This window comes from Myripristis murdjan, chromosome 6, assembly GCF_902150065.1.
Source record: "Myripristis murdjan chromosome 6, fMyrMur1.1, whole genome shotgun sequence".
Classification (NCBI taxonomy): Eukaryota; Metazoa; Chordata; class Actinopteri; order Holocentriformes; family Holocentridae; genus Myripristis; species Myripristis murdjan.
In genome coordinates, this window is record NC_043985.1 from 18,803,854 (window position 1) to 18,821,028 (window position 17,175).

Genomic DNA, 17,175 nt, shown 5'->3' on the forward strand with positions numbered 1-17,175 from the left:
TTGTGTGTTTATGATGGACATTAAAAACATCATTCACAAGCAAACTCTGTGATAAGATGCAATGGGCCAAACAAGCTGCCCAGTTCCAGACTGATCCACTTGTTGATTATGACCCCTTTAACACAATCTTTGTGGCAATGGCCTACATGTTCTCGCTGCCAGCAGTGTATTTAGTCCAGGTCAAATTTCTCCTTCAATCTCTTTCAGCCTAACCGAGCCCAAACAACGTTTCTGTTGTATAACTGCATAATTAAGCAGTCACAGTATGAAAAATCAACCTCAGATGTGAATGGCTAACAAAGGAAGTGCACTAATATAATTAGTGCTGGTTAATGTTGACAAATTCATAATACATTTACTGAAAATGGGCATGGGTGATTTCTCTATTTTAAATAATAAATAGTCAGGTTCTTTTGGCAGCAGGTTGAAGTTTCCATCTATACAGCACATGTATAGTCAGTGGTCTTATGGGTGGTGCCAAATGGTTTCACCATGCAGAGTAATAGGACATGGGTCTTTGTTTTCTGCACACGTTACCACAGTGAAGGTCAGAGGGTGGGACCGCCTGCACATCAGTGGTTCTAGAGTAGGTGGGTTTACTGTGCTGCGTAATGACACTGTGATAGTTATGTTTGTCCATGACTGATACAATCCATGGCCTAAATCCTGAGTGACCCTTTCCACCAGGTTGGCGGTAACTGCACTGCTGGTTCACTTTCTACACTTCTAGACCGATGTGCTGTCCTAATTCTTAACAAAAAAATACTGATGAGGTGGCAGTGAGGCTCACTGACAAAAAAAGGCATCCTGTAGTTCGAAGACTGTCGGCTAAATGCCCCATAGCAAATGTAACAGGCTTAATGGCTAAAATTTATGTATAAGAATTGTATTCTGCATTGTAGTTATTTCACAGATTTTTGACTGGCTTTATGCTATCATTAATGGAAGGCCAATTCAGTTGGGTTTTAACATGTTTATTCATTAAGTCATTTAACAAAACTTAAATTTACAATACATACATTTGAACGGAAATATAGCATTCTTGCTTAAAACAGTCAATGCTCCATCTGGTGAGCTAAGACACGAGTAAAACTGAAATTAAGACACTGACTGAATGTTATATTTACACATAAATACCTCAAAATATAGCAAGATCTATCAATTAAATAAAAATAAAAAATCTCAAGGGTTAATTTTGCTTTAAAATATAGACTATTTTCGAAGATGAACCAAATTCATTGGTCCCATTTTACAATGAGAAATTGCATAAACAGATAACCTGGCGCATACTGTAGCGTGTAAGTTTCAGGTTATATTTGATTTGGCAAATGAAGAACTGTAAACAGCATGTTTGCACAGGCACTGCTGAGTTAAGCAGGACAATGTGTAAACATTTAAGATCGACTACCATCTAGTCTTCCTGCAGAACTGTTCATTTGCAACAATCACTTTGTCTGGCACAATTTATGGGAATACATGTCTTATAAACCCACTGTGGTGTGTGCAGCCTGCACAGCAAAAGGATTCTGACTGTCAGTACTCAACTGCCCAATACTAGTGAAGGGACATCTATGCTCATAGTTGAAAGAGGAAGCTGACTCCATTCATTTTTTTTGTACACTCTAATATTATCTGCTTCTCAATCCCTGTCAACTTTATAGTCCCGGCATGTTATCTTTGTATGCAGGAAATAATCTTTTTAAGGAATGGCAATTTGCGTTACCAGGAAATACTTCCAGAATGCTATGTAACAGACAAGAAATGATCTGTTGGTGTCCCGGGTCGCCAGGACAAACAACCTGCCTTGACCACTTAGACTGCTGTATTTACTGCATGCTCAAAATAATGGCCTAATCTTTATCACAAGCAAAAGCTGTAAAATGTGCCTGTAAGTGCATTGTCATAGTTTTTTGAACAGCCACATCCTCTACCAACACACTTGACAGTGTTGAGTGCTTTCAGGAAGTGCTGCTTCTCTTTCTGGTCCGCGGTCTTCTCCTCAAGATTTCGTCTTCCTCTTGGTCACTTTCGCAATCCCTCTGAAATAACAAGACACTTAAGTAACAACTTAAGTAATGTGTTTGGAATGCAAACTATTATGGTCACACGCATAATGACTAAACCATGTGCTTTATGTACAAGTTAACAAACGGATTAGTGAGTCATTTACAGTACATTTGACATTTGTCATTTGTCAAGATTTGTCAAATTAGATGTAACTCAAAGCAGAGAGCCATGCAAGTCTTACTGTAGGTAAATCCTCTTGATGACTTTTTAAACTCTTATACAAATACAAAAGATCTGCTGTAACTATCACAGTTGCAGTATACTGTATCTGATTGACCTAAATTCATGTCAATGTTGACTCATGATATTGTCCAAAAGGAGCCAGTGCTTTTTTTTTTTGCTAGACTTTTTGAGTTCAGATATAGTAGATTAGCTGGTAACTTTAGAACAGTGTGTTCCTACCCCGTCAAGAGTGGGCAGCTTGTTGCCCTTCTTCATCATACGTGTTAAGTGGTTGCAGAGAGACACAATTCTGAATGACAGCTGTTGGAGAGATGAAAAAAAGGTGGAGAGTCACAAAATAAACCAAGAGACATCCCCGATGCCTCACTGTACAGAAACAGTTTTGAACTCCAAGACTTTACCTTCCACCTGCGTCTGGCGTACTGTCTCCTGAAGTTCTCCAAGTTGACCACTGACAACCTCTTCACCATGGCCTGTCTGGGATTCAAGGGCTGAGGAGAAAAAGCGAGGGATGAAACAAATGGGAGTGGGGTTACATCAATGTCAAATCACTTGTCAATTTCATGAGTTTTGCCAAAGTATTGGTCTGACTGTGACAGTAAAATATAAAATATAAAAGTCTGAAATCTAAAGAAATTTCAGGCAAACGACAAGCGTTTTTGGACGGGATAGATAAATACTGAAATGTTTATTTAAGTGCTTAGAAAAGGACACAATGGGCAGTAATGACTGTGTGCAAAAATAAAGCCAAAAGATATGAGGTCTCCATTGAGGTGCTGAAAAACATCACACATAAACAGGTAAAATGTTTTGTGTTTGTATACATGTGCATTTTATGGTTAACTGAGTAAAAGTACACAAGATCTTATTATAAAACTGAAAAATGTAATGAAAACCAAAAAAAAAGTAATGAAAATGACATTCTTTATGTCTCATAATATGATTTGTTGTTTATTCAAAGAAAGAAAGAAAAACAAGGTGCCATAATCACAAATAAATTATGTAAAGCTTACAGGAAAGTGCACATTCAGAACTATAAAAAGACAAACTAATCTGAAGAAGGATTCACAAGTGACTAAACATATAACTTTACAAACTAATGACCACTGTAAACAACATAAACATATGGCATCCAAAAAGACAATGGAATGAAAAAATAAATTAATCAAAAAAGTGTGAACTTTTGCTACATTCCAGTGAAAAGGATATCTGCTTGACCCTGTTTTTCTTTCGGTCAAGGCACAATAAAACATAACATTCATAATCAACATTTATGTGCATCGTTCCTCATTAAATTATAAACCTGCTGAACCATAAAGAGAGCAGTGTCATCTGCAAACAAACATGTGTTCCACAGTGCGCTTGTCATCATTTTTAAGTTTGGTATTACTCCTACTAACAAATATCATCATGCCACTTAGAAACAGCTATAAAGCTCACTCAAGGAAAACAAAATATAAACAATAAAGAAACTGTGAAGAACTAAACATTTCAGAGTTTTTGTTGTGGAATAAAACCAATCTGTTGCATTCATAGAACATCTCTTCAAAAGAACATATAATTAAGATTAAAGCAAGATTGTTAAAAACTCTTATTGTCTCTTGTGTAAGTTAGCCAGACTCTGTGATTGGCTGCTTGGCCTCAGGGCACAGTTCCCCCCCACAGGACCGGTGGAGCAGCTCCTTCAGAGCTTGGTGCACTTCTTTATGCAGACTGCTGCTGCGGACGCTGCCATTGGCCCCTTCAGGGTGCAGGGAGCTCATTACTTCCTGCAGCCACTGCAGCTCAGAGTTCAGCTCCTGTCTTAGAGCGTTTAGCTGACTCTGTCTTTGATGGTACTTCCCACTGATACTCTCCAGACTGGCATCTACCGCCTTCATGTCCTCCTGCAGCAGCCGCCTAGTGGCCTCCACTTTACGGAACTCATAGCGTACCTGGGAGATCTGTTTCCTCGCACTCTCACTCTCGTCCTTGTACCAGGCCTCCTTCTCATTGTAGATGGAGAGCAGGGCCTCTATGTCCCCCTGCAGGCTGTGGTGGGCTCCAGCCACCTCAGATAGCCCTGTCTCCATCAGGCTGATGTCCTCCACAACATGGGCAAAACGCTCAAAGTTAGCATACGTGTTGTTTGGGGGCATGCTGGAGTGGGACTGGATGGTGTACTCCTTCAGACGTTTCGTCTTCAGCTGCAAAGGCTCCACTTTCTTCTTGGCCTCAGGAGCAGAGCTGTCCTCCATGTGGCCATGGGACTTCAGACAGAGGGGTGGAGGAATACTGAGTGAGAGCCTGTCTCATTGGAGTATAACACATGTCCCAGCAGACACGGCACTGTAGAATTAGTGTGTGAACCTACAGCAAAAGCCATGGCAGGTGAGAGAGCCAGCCCAAAAGACATTCCTGTGTTACGGTCCTTGTCTTCATGGGATGAGGACTCCACAGCAAAACATCATTCACATGCATGTCAGCAGCCAGTAGTGGAGCAAATTTCTTCAGTGTTACAAGTTGTTAAATGTCACAATCATGCCATTAAAACACAAGTGAGCTCCTGCTTCAGCTTGATGTTTTTGGTTGCTGTGAACTAACCCAAACCAGAGGGCCTGATCCAGTCTGAGTGAGTGCACTGATAGGTGAAGGGTGAGGGAATAGTCCCAGAGGAGGAGGTGTGGTGCAGTGACTACAATATAACTGTGGTATGTTTTCAACAGGCCAGAGTATATGCAGTTGGGTGTGAACTCTGGGATTTTGTGCCTGTAGCTCTACAAATACAGTACTCAAAGTTCTTTGGGCATTTAAAGAAGGAGTTGCTACTCCTATAGCAAATAAACCTGATACCTGCTGTTACCTTTGTCTCACGAGACGGAGCACAGTAACTAGATGTTGCTTAACATGTTTGGGTGGAGTGCTGACAAATGTATCAGTAGTAGCTGAAAATACAAAAACATGCTCTTGTTAAGCATAAACCAGTAAACCATATGCATACCTTTATCCAAGGATGGTTGAGGGCATCTTGTATGGTCAGTCTTTTTCTAAAAAAGCATAAATAAACAATAACATGAATTTACAATGAAAGACAGATAGATAGATTCTGTTTCCCAGAGGTGCATTTAAATGGAAACACGTGTCAGCAAGAACAAAATATGATCTAATCACATAGTACAAAGAGAGATAACTATTACACAATGCTTTAGGTACTTAGACTGTAGGTTGGGTGCCTTTTCATTTCCAATTGGACAAGGATAAGAACTTTGAGTACCTAAGGATTTATTGCAGCGAGACCTATTACTAGGATTTTTATCGTATTTGTAGGACTTGACCTTTGGCCTTTAGCCTTTTCACTGGTGACAGACTCGCTCCCTTACCTTGTGTCTTTTTCCAGGAGTTGTCTGATAAAACTCTTTGCCAGCTCACTTGTACTGCTGAAGAACTCTTCGTCAAACTCATAGTTCATCGCTGAGATGTTTCCCAGTGTTTCCTGCTTCGTGTCACCAAGGAAAGGTGAAGCACCACTCAAGCTGAAAAGCAAACAGGCCCATGCAAAGATCTTCCTTGATGATCTCTTTATGGTATATTAAGATTCAGACTCAGATAATTAATAATTTGCACTTACAGTATATATGTGATGACTCCGATGCTCCTGTTAAGGATAGCACAAGGTTAATTCAAAGAAATCCATTGCAGCCTGTTGTGTGGATGGCAGTAGAGCCAGAGGTAATTAAAGGCCTTACCACATGTCTGCCTCCAATCCCAGTGGCTCATAGTTGACTATCTCTGGAGCTGAAAATAGACACCACAGACTCCTTCATCACAAACACCAGCCCAAATAACAATATTCTTCTCAAATTGTCCTATAGTCCACACAGATATCTCACTACTACTATAAACATGGCAAAGACGCCTGTTTGAAAATACCTACCGACAAATTCAGGGGTTCCAAAAATGTTTTTGAAGTCAGCGCCAGCTTCAATTTTATGTGCTAGACCAAAGTCTATGAGTTTGATACGTGGCAGCGGGACATTCTTATCCAGCAGCATTATATTTTCAGGCTGCAGAAAGCAGAAAACAAGAGGCCATTTGTCAGCAGCTTTTTACTAATACTACGACTGAACGATAAGCAGTACAGAATAATACGTCTTACCTGTTTAAACTCATCTTTAGGTAGGCATTAAAGGAAAACATTGCAGCAGTTATAGTCATAAATGTTAGTGTGTAACATAAAACCAAAATGACCATTTGAAATACAGTTTGATGGGATTAGCAGGGACGTTTTACATACAGGTTGTGTAATGAGTGAGTAATGAGTGTGTATGTAGGATTACTGAAAGTTGTTCTTTCATCATCATTCTTAGCATTCTGTTGCTTTGCACATCTACAGTCCTATAAATCAATGTAAAGGTCACAAGCTCTGCAATATCAGAAAGTCTGAATCTTCACTGAGCAGCTTCTGGCAATTTAAGTGTTTTCATGCTGAACAAAAAGCAAGAAGTCAGTGTAGGAGATGCGCCACCAGCAAAACAGGATGATGACAATCAGAGAGCAGTGTGGGTGACGTCCCTCTAATGGTGAGGAGATAACCTTGTGGTGTTTGTGTCTGAGCGTCTGGACCCAAGCCACAGAAAACAGGAAGGATGTATGATTCACAGCTGTGAGAAACGCTCTAACAGCATGTACATTACAGACGTGTCAAAGTACACTGTAAGTCCTGCTCAGACTTGTGAGTACAATTGCTGGGGGAGTCGAAGCATTTTGCACCGAAATAGCTTATTCCAAAGGGCAGAAACAAAATGTGCTTTTACAAGCTAGAAGGTGGCACATTTCACTCCATAGCTTAACATACCTTGAGATCAAAGTGTGCAATCCTTTTGGAGTGCAGATACTGGACTCCAGCGAGGATCTGTTTGATAAACTGAGTGGCCTCCTCTTCACTTAGAGACTCCTTCTGAGCCAGGAAGTCAAAAAGTTCTCCTCCAGAAACTCTGTAACACACAGACACACCTTCATACTCAGTGACTCATACCATCGCTTACAAAAATCTGGTCCAGTCTCAAATATAATCGAAGTGTGCTCTAAGTATTTGGATGCATTGGTCAAGGATGTGTTGTTTTTGGAAACAATCCATCCATTAGTTTGCCACATTGTGAACCAAAAGCAGCACTCCATGTAGCACATAGAAATATGAGAAATTGTAAAACACCACAAATGATATAATGACCATCTGATAGCCCATAAATGTGACTTTCTTTCATGATCACACAAGAAAAAAAATACATGTGAGCTTGGGTGAGCTTGCTATCTGTTGCACAGTATACAATCCTGCAACCGTGTTCTGCAAGACAAACTAATCGATTCAGCCATGCACTGATTGGATTGAGTTCTCAATTAGTCCTAATTGGGCCCTCCATATTCCCAGGCGCCCACTGGAGACAGAGGGTGCCCTCTGAGGCCTCTTTAAAGCTAATGCATTATTGACTCAGTAAGAAACATTTAGTTCTTTCCGGGTTTCATGATTCTGGCAGACGTTTTTCTAGGAAATACAGGAGCAAAATATAACTCTTGTAATGGAAACAAACACACAGTGTATAATGATCCTACTAGCACACACACATCGATCATCAGTCTAAGACATGGATCTAAATGGCCATTGGCTTTATAGACCTTAGATAATAACAAAATGCCACACATGACATTTAGTGGAGTCTAATCCTTTGACTACAGAGGAAATGCCAAAAAATAAAACCTAAACATGTGATTTGGATTTGATTGTGAGCCAGTCAGTTTGGGTGGTTTTAGGATTAACACTGGTGTAACTGGACGGGCATGAGGAAATTCTAACACATTGAATGGCAAGAGAATGTGACTCTACTGTACTGGACATTGATCTTTGGGGTATAGTGTTGTAGACATTTGTGCAGTGACTCACAGTTCGAGGACCAGCACCACGTCTGTGCGGTTCTCGTACACGTCATGCAGCGCTACAATGTTGGGGTGCTGGATCTGCTGCAGGATGTCCACTTCCCTCTCGATCTCCTCTCTCCTCACACCACGCCGGCTGGCCCGACTCTGGCGCTTCTTGATGAACTTTGCTGCGTATTCGTTGCCTGTGCTCTTCTCTATGCAGCGCTTCACAATGGCAAACTGCCCACTGCAGATGCAAAAACGAAAAAAGAAAAAAAAAAAGACACTGACATCAGCTCTAACCTCAGCAAGAAGACAAGGCTGCTAAGGGAAAGTATTATAGGGAAAGGATTGTAGTTTTCCAAAATAAGACATGGACCATTTGAAAAATGTGACACCTACAGTAAATGTTAGAATAAAATATGAAACAATAACATTAAAATGTGTTAGCCATATTGTATGATCACTGTGAATAGAGGACTCAATGGAGGTGTCACTCTTTAAAATGGTGTATACTTCATTTTGGAGTGAAAATCCTTACATATAACAGCTAAAGTGTGTAAAATGAAGTGGATAGTCCATCATATCCTGCCTCCTAGCAAGACAGAGGACAGCCAGACAGGCAAGCAGTGAGGACAGCAGTATTGTCCTCCCACTGCAGCGACTGTCCTGCCAAATTTCCAGCCATCATCAAGAGTTCAGTCCTCTGAAAAATCCCAAAAGCTCAGAGTATTTCACAACAGAGGTGTGGCTTACAGGCCCTCTCAGTAGATCATTGTTTCTTTTTTCAGTGTTTTGCATATTATTGTCATACTTTCCTAGCCATACAGACAATTATAGCATTTAGTTTGTGGAGTTTTAATATTGAGATGTGTTAACCTAATTTTGTAAACATTGGTAATAAAACCAGAATGACTACATTAGTAAACTCAATGGGGGTGGGAGGGAACATTCCACCTTTACTGCAAATAAGATCACTCCGGAGTCATTTTACTTGTAACTGATGAGCAATGCAAAGCGTTTTCTTGCACTTTGTCACCCAGTCAAATCTATGAGGTGAGCCTCCATGCCTGTATTATCAGACTGACACTTGCAATGTCAAACCTGACTAAGCCTGCCACTTCTGCTGCTGACACCCTTCCTGTTGCGGGCCAGTCTGCCTACTCTGTACATTTAGCTGTTACTGGGCTGCCGAAGACAACACTCTTGCTCACTGATCTGTCAGCATCAGGCCCAGAGGGACAAGAGGGCCGGCGTGGTGGCAAAGCTGGCAAAGAGCCTCTGAGTGGGAAGCCAACGGCTGAATGTTATCTTTGATGTGACGGAGGAGCACTCAGTCAATTATGCACACTACAGCAAGCTGAGTGGGAATAGGTGGATAAAACATGAGAAACAACCAGACCCTAACATCTAAAGGAAGTAATAAAGTGAATTTTGCAACATCACATAAACACCATTGCATTTTGAGATGTTTGGAGAGAGGAGGAACAGATAATTATGGACAGCCTCACGGCAAGTCTTAACAAGCCATTTTAGTCATATTAAGTTTTCTTAAAACAAGACAAGAGTTGAGATAATCCAATTTTCTTCCAATGCAGGTTCCAGGATTTTTCTGGGAACAACAATAAACAACAGAATAATGCACAGAAGGCAGCTATAGAAGCAAGAATATGACATTTGATTCAAGCAAATTATGGAAAAAAGTTGATTAACACCGGAAACAAGTGATATTACCTGATCCCGCAGGCAAATTTTTTCATTTCATTTAAGAGAAACGAGATTTTAACAATGAATATGAGACCAAATAACTTATTAAGATAGAGATTACTTGCAGTGCAGGAGAATCCATAGGTTTTGCGCACAAGTCTCCACATGCAAAGACACCAGAGGGTGGCTATGATTGGCTGTCCAGTCTATGTCCAATACTATCACAGCTAGAGGGCTAAGAATAACCATTCCTGCAGGATCATCCTACACCTGCCATCTCTGTGCTGCTGGGTGGAAGGAATGGGCCTGCCGAGCCGGAGGAGTGGAAAGGGAAGTAGGGTGGAAAGGAGGAGTGCTGATAGGAGCTTGAGGATTAAAGCTGTCCCCTGATGGGAGCAACAGACAGATACATTCCAGAGGCACATGGCAACCCGCTGGGCTCCCACCACGCTCATCTCACATACAGCACAGTGTACATTTCCATTTTCAAAGTGCATTCACCCAGGGAAAGCTCCAGAGCCGCTAAATGGTTTGAAGCTTCAGTACAGATATACATGCTCTAATAACCAGCTCTCTGTGGTTTCAGGTAACCCTGCTTTAGTCACTGAGATTTGGCCTCTATTTAACCTTTATTTACCCGGGTTAGGTCGGCTAAGCCATTTGGTCTTTTGCAGACACACCCTGCCCTGTACTCACTTGGCTACATAATCACATTTAGGAGCTTCTCAGTAAAACTACACTGGTCTAATGTTGGACATTGAGCAGCGCTAGTGAGGACATCTGTGGTTAAATGCTTTGCTCATAAACACCTCAACAGCTTTTATTGAGCAACACTCCCCTCACTCTTTCATATTTACTGACTGTTGAACTGTTGGCTTAATACGCTGGTATCCACCATCCACTGAATTTCAATACCGAAAGTACCATTGCTGAAATTCTCTGTGATTGAATTATCTGTAAATGCAGTGAATCTAATTCATTAATTAGCACAGAAACTATTCATTTTTAGTTTCATGATCTGATTTTCCAGGATCTGGCATGCATCACCTTAACCCAGGGGTTTTCAAACTCTCTCATGTTGTGGACCTCCGAGCACTGCAGATCCCCCATAAATATGTCATGTGTGAACAAAACAGATTCTAAATGGCAAGACAAATTAGTGTTAAAATAAGCCCCTGGAAGCCCCTTTGAGGAGCCCCACAGGTCCCCAGACCTCACTGAATTGAATCCACCTAGCCCCAGTTATTATCATTAGCTTGCAATGACATTGTGTTTTTAGCTGTCTCTTTTGGATGTGGGAGTTGTTTTTTATTTCTTAAATTTGGCCTTGGGACCATGTTGGAAATAAACATTTTCACTTTTACTTGTTATCCCTTGGATTTTGAGTGTCTGATAGTGCAAATATAAATTCAGTAAATCAATTAATCGAGTGATATCAAGTGACAAAAAACAACATCATGTATGGCCCCATTTTTAAAATGCTGGGTGGAAATGTCCCAGAGATTGAAATAGAGAGAGAGAGAGAGAGAGAGAGAGAGAGAGAGAGAGAGAGAGAGAGAGAGAGAAAAGGAAACCAAAATACTAGAGAAGAATGCACACCCAAACAATGGACTTCCAATATTCGCACACACACACACACACACACACACACACACACACACACACACACACACACATACTATGAAGGGTAAACAAAGCATAATGTGTAGGACTGGTGCACAGGAGCCTGGGATCTCAAATGCTCTCTTTCTGTCCGCTCCATTCACAGGACATTTCTCCCCCAGAGACATCCCTGAACGGCTGACCCTGTTTAAGATCTCGGTGGTAATGTGTGAACCAAAGACAAGGTGAGTCAGTGAATGAATTCATCTTTCAAAAACAGACGTCAAGTACCCTCAGGGGAGGACCTGTCGGATGAAGCGAGCAACAATGTCCTAGATTTAACTGTTAAGCAAGCTTGAACAGAATAACTTTCATGGTGATGGTCATAATCTAAATGTGAGAAACTACAGAGCCCAAATGTCAGTGCGAGGGCTTGACCGAGTGTTGTTGTGCAGTGTAGAGTAACAGCGGTGGGAACAGCGATGCTGGGAGGGGTATTCCACAACGGGCCAGGCGTGCCGGCTGTCTTAGTCCTAAGCCGGCCAGTGCATCTGAAAGTACCATCTCTCTGTGGAGTTTCCACTTCCAACAGCTGAGGGTTATTATACACAGCCAAGGTTGGAGGAATGCTTGGACATGTGGCGCCGGCCTAATATTTAAACACATTTCTCAACCAAACAACCCCTGGGACGTTGTGACAACCTCAGCTTCATCACTGACCCCAGCCAACCCACCCTTATCATCTGCAAATTCTTAGCAAAATGTACAGGAAGGCGAGGGGCCACACTGACTTATAAAATGTTCCTCCTCATCTCCAAGTATTATTATTTCTAATCGTAAAAGGATGGACAGCCGTATTACCTAGTGGTGCAAATGCCTCAGAACCCAAATACACTGTCTGTCTGTCACTATTTTAAAACAGTGGCTTTAAAAGTGGAGTGCTTCATCAGCTTCCAGGGGATATTCAGCAAAATGAGCAGTAGTCCATTTTTTCTATAATGTAATTCAAGTGTTAATATTGACCGTATGTTTTAAGTTGAAATTTTGTCTGTGGTTCAAGTGTGACATCTAAACAATCTGCTTAACACAAAATAATCTTTTCACATATGGGTTCCTGAAGCAAAATAACATCAAATGGCGGTCAGCAACTCAATGAAAGTCAATTTATGGGTCCAAAACATGAAGAATTAAGTTTGACTATCCCCATCTTAGAACACTAATAAATAAATATAAGCCGAAAACTATCCCCAAGAGGTATTCCAGATAGATTCCTGCTGGTTGTGAAGTTGTCTCATGTCAACAGAGTGTGTGTGCAGCAGCAGGGGTGTGTGTGTGTGAGTCCCTCAGAGCTCTGCTTGACAGGATGACCTCTGTCAGGGTGGGAACTCCAGGAATGTACAGGAGGCCAACATGGAGTTCCCTCCATCAGCCTGTCTTGAATAAACACATTTTTCTCCCATGCAAGAGTAGGAATGCCTATTTACAGTGCAGAAAAATCTCCATCTTAACAAGTTATTGCACCTCCTATTCAGTCTGAAAATCTTGTTTTTCTTAAAACAAGTGAAAAAATCTGTTAATGGGATGAGATAATTCAATTGATTTAAATCAGTTTCACTTGTTTAGGGATTTTTTATTCTTCGAATGAGTATAAACTTGCTGAAATAAGGCAGTTCAGCCCACTAGCATCAAGAAAGTGACCTTTGATCCAAGGGAATTCTTGAAACAAGATGATTAGCAGTAGGAACAAGTGTCTCGTCCCACTGACTGAGTTTTTCATTCATTCATTCATTCATCTTCTAAACCGCTTTGATTTGTTTAAAGAAAAACAAGATTATAAAATTCAGACTGGTTAAGATTTGTTAAAGAGTTTTTGCAGTGCAGAGCTGACTGTGTGCTTTCTATCCTGCTCCCTGCGTGCCCTCTGCCCGTGCCACTGATACATCATGTAAACCCAGTAAATCCCTTTAGTGAAATTCTAGCACTTTACTGCAAGGATCAGTGGCAGCTGTTTGTCTTGCAACTGATGGTTCTTCTCACTTCAGCACATCTAGTGTAGTGTGTGAATGCTGCAGAGCTAAACCTGCAGGGACACACTCCCTGCATTGCTCTCAGAAGCAAACTTCTGCAAAACAGAACCATTTCTCTAATTCATTTCCGTTTTCAGGTTTTTTACATAGTATTTTTAAAATTCTAAGGTAGCTTTAGGGCTGCTCTTTTTACTTCAGTGTGGTCTGGTGTGACCCGCGAACACCGTCAGTGTTTCCACATTCAGCTGCAACAAGACATCTAACCTTTATCTAATTTCATGAAAAATACTGCAGATCAGACTGCAGTGTCTTAAAATGTGCACTGTGACTGTGATATAGCTGTAGTATTTACAGTGTGAAATCGAGAGGAAGTCGGAGGAAGCTTTTTATTTTTAGATATGTATGTGAAAACAATGGCACTTCCCATTCAGCAGCATTCTGTGTAAATTCTTGCAGCTGCGTGATGATGAACGATAAAACATGAGGTTTGTTTCAGTCAGTGAACGTCACGCAAAGCAAGCATCAGGCGGCCATAATATAGGCATCTCACAGAAGTAAAGCCATCTATAAAAGGCTCAGGCGTATTTACCGTTAAGGCCAAATATGGAAAAGTGAAATGGTGCAGGCGTTAGTGATGCTCGGATAATTTGTTGAAAGCTATAGGGTTCCTGGAAGAGATTTTTTTTCCCTCAGCCTTGCCTTGATGGTCACTTACGTAACAGCTCACCACCACCTCCACCTGTCCCTGAGAAGGCCAATGGCAGCTGCAGGAAAGCACCGAGGCACTTCTGTCCTCAATGTCATTACATTCAGGCTGCTTTACTGATAGCTTCAGTCAAAACACTGTCATTTATGGAAAAAAATGCCAAGCACAACTGTGAGGGCCCCTGTGATGTCAATATCTGTGACCTATGAGTGATGAATCACCTTTCATGAGGAGACTCGCTAAACATTTCCATGCAGGACTGTACGTCTGAGTTATTCCACACAGATCAATTTAACCGTATAGCCCGTCATCAGGTTTCCCCCACCCTCTTGGGATGATGATTTGGTGACAGTTCCATGAGAGCGCCCACCGGTGTTGCTGAACCCATGTGCCACATGCAAACTATATGGGCAGGGTGGGCTCACACTGGAAAATCATGCAAAAGGGCAAGCAAAAACGTCAGTAACAGTATGGAACTCGATAGAGGCGCTGAAGCACTGTCAAAAATTCACAAGCACTTCCATGACACAGACAGCCGTTCTCGTTCTTGGTTATAGATGCTCTGCGGCTTTCAACCACACTGACTCTGAACTTCTCTGTTGCTTGCGATAGTAGGATGAAACACATGTAAATCAAACCACAAGTCCTTCCTAGGCTCAGCTGTGTTTCCATGCAGCGCACTTTCGGTTTCACCACAACTATGCGATATTTTCTCATCCATTTTAAACAACATCTTTCTACAAAATGAGCCTTCTAGTCACCTGCTGAGTCTTCCCAATAATGTGGAATTTCTTCATTCACAGAGTCCATACCTGGCTGTTTCAAAGCTGGTGTTTAAAATCAGACAATCTCCATCAGGAAAAACAACCTTGAGGTGTGGATGCTGGGCACATTACATATCCTCTACTAATAATAACCATCTAAACACAGCTGGGGCGCCCAGTTCAACTGCAAGCTATAGGGGCGGCCTTGGTTTGTCCTCTGCCGGGGTGTGTTAAAGCAGCTGTATATGGACAGCAAACAGGGTACGCACAATTATTACACTACGACATGGTGTGTGTGTGTGTGTTGATGAGGAGTGAAAAAAGTCAGAAGTCAGACTCTTTTCCTCTCACGCCCAACCAATCTGTTAACAAATGGTGCACATACCCATGCAGTCCGTGTAAAAGGATTTGTAACTTCCTCATTTCATATGGTATTGGCAACTTCCTCTGATTACGTCCCCTTACTACACAGTTTCCTTAATGTCTACTTGGTAGGTGCTTTGCCTATGCTATGTACTTTTTCATTACTTGTTTCAGTTGAAAACACTGACCCAACACCTTGAACCAGCTATGTAAGGTATAGCTGGTGTTTGTATACCAGGTATACAAGTGAATCTAATTTTGCTCTTTCTTCCAAAATATACACATTGTAACAAAACAATACTTGTTTACTGGGTGTACCTTTACCTTCTGAACTTTATCTCTCGCTGTCAACTTGGACCTACTTTGACACTCCCAACCTCAAGCTGTAACAGGCCAGCTAAGGAGCGTTATGTGAAAAGGTATGCACGGTAGCACTGAGTCATTACCTCACTCATAAAAATCAAATAAAGACATTGTTACAGTTATAAAATTGGAATAGAATTACCTCCAAGTCTACAGTTTTGGAAGAGCACTTACCTTCCAAGCTCTTCTCCAATGTCGTAGAAATCCTCCACTTTCTGTTGCTTGAATACCGCCATGCCCCGTGTCTTCATTGATGTAGTTTATCCCCTCAACATGCAACAATAAAGTGCGTCTGTCCTCTGTCTGTCTATGCAACTGTCTTGCTCACCCTCCCCTTTTTTCACATGTTCAGCCCTGCGAAGACAGAAGACAGCTCAGAGATACTCTTGTTGATATCTGAATAAGGAACACTCACATGCCCCAGCTTGCTGTATAGCATTCCACCTTAGAGTTGAAGTTACCTCCAACAGGCCTACATGACTAAAAAACCTGATGGGTACAAGCAAAGTGGGCCAGTGCAAGGCTCTTTTTCCTCACTGACAGAAAATAAGTAGGGCAGCTAGTCTGAATTTCACGTCTGAATACTGATTAGACAGCAATAAGCCAAAGCACTAACAACACTGTTATTACCGTGAACTACAATAATGAAGTACAACTGGGACAGCTATTATGCCAGGCTGGTTGGTATAGCAGAGTTGAGTTCTTGTGATTGTAACAGGATTACAAGTGAAAAAGAAAAGAGCATTCTGTTAATTAAGGCAAGGTACCTGTTTGTAAAGTTTAAATAAATCTCAAATAATCATTGTCACTGCTATGAATAAGAGAGAAGAAAATAGACTATTAAATGAACAGTAATGTATGGCATAATACAATATACACATACAATAATAATTTGTAAAGGCAGACAGTACCTTTTCAAAATTGCACAATTTGAGGCAGCACCTAGAAGTTCTGCCGAGTTTCATTTTACAACTTACAAAGGCTTTTCAAAATTTAAAACTGCAGCCTGAACTCATTTCTTACCTTCTGTCAGCTGATAATGAACTTGCATACTATTCACACGTCCTCAGCTCGTCTGGTCTGCTCTTGTCTGTGGTTCAGTCACAATGCTGCCACTTCACAGTCTCAATTTGTTCCCCTCTCCTCTCGGCAGCTCCATCGTGCTTTTGTCTCTACAAAAGGGGCTGGAGTCCCGCCCCCTGATGGCTCCATTATGAAACTACACCGACAGCCTATCAATAAAGATGACTGACTTTTATGGAAGTGCACTCCGTTCTACGTCTACACACTGAGGAGCCTCATGGTGCTAAAAGGAAGATGATGATGATGATTTGTTTTTTCTGCTTCCCAGCAGGAGCAAATGAAACACAATGTCCTCAGTCAGCCATTGTTTATTGAATTTAACTGCTAAAAAAACAATAATAATAATCATCATCACACAACAAAATATACTGAATTCAACACCACAAAACTGTGGAATTTTGGAACATCCAATGACACT

General features: G+C 41.3%; 2 protein-coding genes across 2 annotated transcripts; both read right to left on the minus strand.

Annotated features, from left to right (window-relative positions):
* Positions 1-958: 958 nt before the first annotated feature.
* On the minus strand, positions 959-16,807 carry dapk2b (death-associated protein kinase 2b). The gene is made up of 12 exons (XM_030053590.1): positions 16,698-16,807; positions 15,849-16,028; positions 8,168-8,389; positions 7,085-7,223; positions 6,164-6,293; positions 5,976-6,024; positions 5,858-5,884; positions 5,610-5,762; positions 5,231-5,276; positions 2,652-2,741; positions 2,470-2,550; positions 959-2,039 (listed from the first exon to the last, which is right to left on the minus strand). The coding sequence occupies exons 2-12, from the start codon at positions 15,923-15,925 to the stop codon at positions 1,959-1,961; spliced, it is 1,095 nt and encodes a 364-aa protein (XP_029909450.1). The 5' UTR covers positions 15,926-16,028; positions 16,698-16,807; the 3' UTR covers positions 959-1,958.
* On the minus strand, positions 3,322-4,793 carry LOC115360599 (death-associated protein kinase 3-like). Its single transcript, XM_030053591.1, has one exon. It carries the CDS (start codon positions 4,485-4,487, stop codon positions 3,861-3,863), a length of 627 nt encoding a protein of 208 aa, XP_029909451.1. The 5' UTR covers positions 4,488-4,793; the 3' UTR covers positions 3,322-3,860.
* Positions 16,808-17,175: the final 368 nt, after the last annotated feature.